Source organism: Perognathus longimembris, chromosome 28 (assembly GCF_023159225.1).
Source record: "Perognathus longimembris pacificus isolate PPM17 chromosome 28, ASM2315922v1, whole genome shotgun sequence".
Lineage (NCBI taxonomy): Eukaryota > Metazoa > Chordata > Mammalia > Rodentia > Heteromyidae > Perognathus > Perognathus longimembris.
The window spans coordinates 96,846,731-96,853,864 of record NC_063188.1 but is presented as its reverse complement, the minus strand read 5'-3'; the positions used below and the strand labels follow the sequence as shown (position 1 = coordinate 96,853,864).

The 7,134-nt window shown below is 41.6% G+C and overlaps 1 protein-coding gene across 1 annotated transcript; it reads left to right on the top strand.

Annotated features, from left to right (window-relative positions):
• Positions 1-3,645: 3,645 nt before the first annotated feature.
• On the top strand, positions 3,646-6,170 carry LOC125343217 (melanoma-associated antigen B4-like). The gene is made up of 4 exons (XM_048335481.1): positions 3,646-3,778; positions 3,867-3,999; positions 4,917-4,983; positions 5,124-6,170. The coding sequence occupies exons 1-4, from the start codon at positions 3,646-3,648 to the stop codon at positions 6,168-6,170; spliced, it is 1,380 nt and encodes a 459-aa protein (XP_048191438.1).
• The last annotated feature ends 964 nt before the right edge of the window (positions 6,171-7,134 follow it).

The window sequence follows — 7,134 nt, the reverse complement described above, 5'->3', positions numbered from 1 at the left end:
CACCAAGCTATACTAGACAAAGATACAAGATCCACTCTCAAAAAGAAGTAAAATAAAAAGGAACTGACACATGGCTCAAATGGTACAGAACCTTTCTAAGTAAGCACAAGGCTCTTAGCTATCAGTATAACCAGTAAATACACATACTTATAAAGAAAAATGTATAAAATATCCAAATTCAAGAAGCTAGAAAATCTCAAATTAGACACAGAAAAAGATGGTAGACGAGGAGGTATCAAGTTAGACAAGAAATGTACTCATTGCCTTACATATGAAACTGTAACCCTTCTGTACTTCACTTTGACAATAAAGAAGAAGAAAAAAAATGGTTGGCAATAATGAATAAAAACAAAAATTAGTAAAGTAGTAGCAGCCAGTTCTTTGAGAAAGTTATATAAAGATTTTTGTAAGTAGTATTACTTGATAATGAAAGAAGTAAAAATAAATACCAGGTAAATAAAATTATATAGCCCTGGGTGCAGAAAGGATTTAATGTGACTAAGGAAACAATATAATAATAATTAGCTATGTGCCAACATAATAAATACTGGACAATGAAAAGGTTATACCTAAAGAATTCTAGGCAATAAACTCAAAAGAAATTTAGAAGCAGAGAATCACCATATTGCAGAAACTAAGTTATTACTGGATACAGGGGATGTCTGGCAATATCACAACAAACGAGGCAACATACATCATATATGTCCTAAAGGAGGTACTGTGACACCCATACAGTGTGTAACTACCAATAAACAAAGATGAACTCAAAGACAATTCTTACTATAAATTGAGGATTGTTGAAGACTCATGTCAGGTAATTGTCTTCATTTTATTTTTCATATGTGATTTTTTTTTTTTTTTTTTTGCCAGTCCTGGGGCTTGGACTCAGGGCCTGAGCACTATCCCTGGCTTCTTTTTGCTTAAGGCTAGCACTCTACCACTTGAGCCACAGCGCCACCTCTGGCCATTTTCTATATATGTGGTGCTGAGGAATTGATCCCAGGGCTTCATGTATACCGGGCAAGCAGTCTTGCCACTAGGCCATATTCCCAGCCCCTGTATGTGAAATTTTTATACTAGGAGAATGTTAATATGTCCCTAAATATTAAATGCAAAGTAAAATGGAGAATTTTTAAGAAAATATAAATGACTAAAAGTTTCACATAAAAACCCAATAATCTTCCACTGAAAAATAGGAAATCAGGGCTTACTATAAACTATGCCCAGGTTCTCACCAAAACATGAATAGATAAAGAAAATAGGGTGTATACACAGAATGGGGTTTTATTCATCCATACAGAAATATGAAATTATGCCAGGCACTGGTCACTCATGCCTACAATCCTAGCTACTCAGGAGGCTGAGATCTGAGGATCACAATTCAAAGCCAGACCTGCCTAGAAAGTCCTTGAGACTCTTATCTCCAAGAAATTACTCATAAAAAGCAAGAAGTGGCCCTGTGGCTCAAGTGGTAGAGTGATAGCCTTGAGCAAAAGATGCTCATGAACAGTGCCCTGGCCCTGAGTTCAAGTCTTAGGACTACTATACACACACACACACACACACACACACACACAAACATGAAATTATATCACATTCAGGAAAATGGGCAAAATTGGACATCATCATGTTAAGTAAAATATACCAGATTCCAACGCGTCATATGACATTGCCAATGTAGGATTTAGAATAGAAAAAGAAACAACAGAAAATTAAAATGGGGATTATACTGAGGTGGAAGGGGTTATGAGGGAGTATAAATGAAGGTAATAAATGGTTTGAATATAATTAAAATATGTTATACAAGTAAGAAAATGTCACAATGAAACCCTTTTATACAATTATCCTCCAATTCTTAACAGATTTACTGCTTTGCTGATGGCTAGGAAGATAACCAAAGACGTCTGAATGCAGTGACTGAAATCAACTATGAAACAACTGAAGGAAAGAAGAAAAATAGCATTAATAAGAAGGGCTGCACATAGTCGCCATGCTACTTATGAGACAGAGACCAGAAGGATAACAGTTAAGACACGAGTCTCTCTAGAGAGACCTCCATCACAAAACATACGTGGGCATGGTGGTGGGCATGGTGTTCCATACCTGTTACGAGGGGAGCATAAACAGGAGTAACATGTACAAGCCAGCCTAGAAAACAAAGCAAGAACCTATCCTGAAGATAGAAGTGCTGGTGCTATGGCTTTAGTGGTAGTGCACCAAAAGCTAATACTATTTAAAACCAGCTATGTTTCTATAGAACTAGAGCCTGTGTACGAATGCATCCTGAAGTAGAGACATGTCTATAGCTTATAAGTAAAATAGAGTGTAGAACTGGCTATAGGAAGAGTTTTTAAAGGTGGGCATTTGTTACTTCTACAGTGCTTTATGATATATCACAATTTCATTGAAGGAATCCTAGATAGTACATGTATCTGTAACCACTATTTAATATAGTACAAATATTTGAGTTAGTTGAGAAGGTATGAGTCTAGAGATCTCACTAATAACCATATGAACAATCTTAAATAAATTGGTACTGGCCATTAAATCTCCTTAGTAGAATATTAAAATTAAGCTAGAATAACAAATACAAAATAACACATAATTCTGGTTGAAATTCAGCCTGTGAAGTTTTCAATATAAACACTCAAACATACCCATAGAAATGACACTATAGATGCGCAGACATGAATTTCAAGCTAACAATTCCTCTCAAGTTCTTCTGTATATTGTATATCATGGCTTCAGGTAGGGGGTGACTTCTACAAGCAACATGGTGGAATCCCATGTCCTTAAGCAGTATGACCAACTGAAGCAAAGACAAAGGGATTCCAAACCCCAAGAGAGACAAAGTTTCATCTCCTTATGCTAAGCTTACTTATTTGAAACAATCAGGTTAAGTAGTAGCAACCAGATGATTCACAACAGTCAATCATACCAAAAGTCATAGGTTGCCAGGAGTCTGTGGCTCACGCTAGTCTTGAACTAAAGGAGATCGGGTATTGTGCCCAGGCCTAGAGTTCAAGGCTTAAAACCTGCAAAAAAGGAAAAAAAAAAAAAAAAAAAAAGAATCTCAGGTGATTATTGATGGCTCATGCCTTTAGTCCTAGCAACCTAGAATGCTGAGTTTTGAGGATCACGGTTCAAAGCCAGGACATGGGTTGAGGGAGGGGAGGTTGCAGGGGGAGGGTGTGAGATGTGGGGATGGGGTGGGGTAGGGGAAGAGTCCCTGAAATTTTTATCTCCAATTAACTAGAAAATAGCTAAAGGTAGCGGTGTGACTCAAGTGCTACACGGGCAGCCTTGAGCAAAAAGACAATCAAGCCCTGAGTTCAAGCCCCACCACTGGAGAAAAAAACAAACAAAAAAGATATAAATGTCATGGCTACTTGGTTAGGTTTCTACCGTATCCAGCAATTTCGTAGCAAGTTTCAGTCATGACTGAGGATTGTGGGCCTCTACCTTATTTCCCATTCCAAACTCAGGAGAATGCTTTGATTTACCTGAGAAAAAAAGAAAGCCCATTTGCAGGCTGCAAACTCAAAGAGAACTTCCTGTCAGCTCTCTCGGAACTCTGCTCCTCAGAAACAAAAGAAGACTGACAGTCCCAAGAGTTCTGAGGACTAAGTTCCCGGATGAAAGAACATGGTGGGAAGACCGGAAGTGGGAAGCAAGGAGCGGAAGTGGGAAGTAAGGAGCGGAAGTGGTAGCAAGGGCGGGCAATACGCGCCTCCGCTGCTGTTGTTTGGCTTCCACGTGCAATTCCACTTCTACTCAGGTAAAAAAGATTTACCCGATGTGCTCCGGGGTCTTGGTGGGTAACTTGGGTTGAAAGTGTGAAATGCGGGAATCTCCCCATGTTACAGTCTGTTCTCGTGAAAAAATGGGCCGATGTCTGGCGATGCCCGGCGAAGGTTCCATGATTCCTTGGGAACTGCAATTAAAGGCCGAGCCACTTATTCTTTTGGGATCAACAAACAAAGGCTTGGTCTATGGCGGGTAGATTTTGTTCATTGGAGAGACAAATTTCGCTCTCTAAATCGTTTTATTTTTGTAATTGGTTGTTGTTTTGTTTCCGCCCCTCCCTCCCCCCCATCCGTCCGTGGGGCTTGAACTCAGGGCCCGGGCGCTGCCCATGCCCCTTTTCCCTCAAACCCAGCACTCTCACTTTGAGCCATTTTCTGGTGGTTAACTGGAGATGAGTCTCACGGACTTTGCTGCTGGGGCTGGCTTCTGAACGAGAACCATCATCCTCAGTTCTCAGCCTCCCCCGTAGCTACGATTACAGCTGTGAGCCACTGGTGCCTAACTGGCCCTATAACCATAAAGTATTGCTTATTGTGAAAATGGAGAGAACTTCAAGGTGTGTCAGGTGCAGATATATGAAGCCCCTCCAGACTATGCACCTGACCCATCCCAGAGTATCCTCCATTTTCACAAGAAGGAATGATTCAGAGGCCACATAAAGAAACGGTAAGTATTGTGATCATTCCCAGGGGTCATCAAATGTATCCTTTCTTATCAAACCTAGGAGTCCCTGAGGTACCCTGAATGAAGTGAAGTGGTAGGGCGCTGGAAGTGGTGCTGTGCCTCAAGTGGTAGAGCACTAGCCTTGAGCTGAAGAGCTCAGGGACAGTGCCCAGGCCTAGAGTTCAAGCCCCATGACTGGCCAAAAAAAAAAGTAGTGGTAGGGTGCTCCCTTATTCATCTTATTTGTTACTAGAGAAATTCCTAACATTGCTTTCAGAGGAACATTGGAAAGAATGGATCTAGAACTTTCCCTTGCAAAAAATAGGTATAATGGTCCTGAGTGTAAGTCAATAAGACTCTGAGTGCTTTAGGACTATACTGCTAGTCACTGTGGTCTCCTAAGTAAACCTTGAGTATGATACAAAACTATATAACTTCCTCTGCAGGCGTCTCAGGACACAAGCTGACCAGGAGAGAACACAAGCTGACCTGGAGAGGACACAGGTTGACCAGGTGGGTAACTAGAGCAAAAACTAGAGAGAAAACCTGCAGAGGGAGCCTGGGTTAAAGCCAGGGAGCTCTCCTCCTGGAGATAGTTCTCACTAGTACATCCTCCCCCCCCCCCAATCTCTTTCAGATTTCTGCCTTTCTAGGTGTCCTGTCTGCTGGATCTGACCATAGTCATCATGCCAAGGGGACATAAGAGTAAGCATCGCTCCCGTGCCAAGCTTCAACAGGAATATGTGGAGAGCAAGAGTCTGCAGGGTGCAGAAGCCCATAAAGAGAAGAAAGTGGAGTCGTCCCTCTCCTCTTCTGTTGGTGATTATGCTCTCCCTAGCTCCCATACTGCCTACAGGCCCCAGATGTCCCAGGAAGCCCCTGCCTGTGCTGATGTAGGGGCTTCTTGTATTAGCTCTGATGTAGTTCAGAATCCTAATGTAGGTGCTAATGAGGAAAGTTCCAGCATCTCACAGGTGGCAGACCCCACTACGAGCATCTTCAAAGATCCTCTCACCAGGAAGAATATACTGGTGCAGTACATGCTAGAGAAGTTTAAAATAAAAGAGCCTGTTAAGCAGGTAGATATGCTAAAGGTTATCCAAAAAAATTACAAGCAGCACTTCCCTGAGATTTTCAGGAATGCAACTAAGCAGATTGAGCGGATATTTGGTATTGATTTGCAGGAAGTAAAGCCAAATAGCAAACCTGGAACTCTTGGCAGCCAGTTGGCTGACATCAGTGAGGGTAGACTAGGTGCCACTGGGGGTTTGTCCAAGTCGGGCATGGTGATGATGCTCTTGGGTATCATCTTTATGAAGGGCAACCGTGCCACTGAGAAAGATGTTTGGAAATTCTTAAATGATTTGGGGATTCATGAGGGGATGAAGTATACAATGTTTGGGGAGCCTAGAAAGCTCATCACCAAAGATTTGGTGCAGGATGGATACCTAGAGTATCGCCAGATACGTGGCAGTGATCCTCCCTGCTATGAATTCCTGTGGGGTACCAGAGCCCGAGCTGAAACCACCAAGATGCAAGTTCTGGAGTTCTTGGTTAAGGTTATTGATAAGCCTATTAATACTTTCCCTATGCTGTATAAAGAGGCTGTGAGGGATGAGGAAAGGAGAGCAAGAGAGAGAGGTGCAGCTGGTGACCGCACTGTTGCCCAGGTCTCTTCCCATGCTGCAGCCCTCATCTAGTTGGGTCTGACATAGTATTCACTGTGTATTTGAAGAGCAGTGAATCTTCTAAGGAGTAAAGTATGTGCTGGAGGAAGCAAAATTTAGGTACTGTATTCTTTTCCTATTATGTGACACTGTTGTAACCTTGTTTTAAGATAACTCTGATCATTAGTTTTCAAAACTTACTGCGTTAAAGATTTGTTTTCCTTCATGTTATCAGTTGTCAATTATTTCCCTGTCACTGTTTTGCTTGTTTAAAAGTAAAGTTTTGGTGTTTAAATAAATTCTAACCATCTCAACATCTGTTTGTCTCTGAGGTAGTTTTTCCATTGTATATTTGAAGAGTACTGGGTTTTCTAAATAGTACAGTATTGGTTGGAGGGAGAAAATCATAGGCACCATTGTTGCAACTTTTATTTTTCAAGCCTTGTCCATTTAATGGAAGATATATTTCACTTCATATTATATAGTTTGTCAATTATTTCAGCCTGGCAGTCGGCAGCTGTGTCGGAGTAAGGGAACCCTATCAATTCTCCTTGGTGGTCTCAGAAATTAATAGCTGTGGTATGAGAGAATAGGCCTTTTATTTATAGAAATACAGCACGGATCCTAATTTAGGGGGGAAGAGGGCAACCAGCCCAAGAGGTAGCAACCCAAAAATTTCCTGCTCCTTACAGCTCTGGGATTCTGCAAACAACGCTAGCTAGAGTGATAAAGTCCAGTCACTGAAGTGGGGTTTGTGTCTGAGTTAAGATTAAATAGGTCATCTATCTCAGAACCTTGCCTGTAATCCCAGAATTTAGGAGTCTGAAGCAGGAGAGTCATGAGTTCCAGGCCATTCTATGCTACTGAAAGATCCTCACTCAAAAATAAGAAACTTCGGGGCTGGGGATATAGCCTAGTGGCAAGAGTGCCTGCCTCGGATACACGAGGCCCTAGGTTCGATTCCCCAGCACCACATATGCAGAAAATGGCCAGAAGT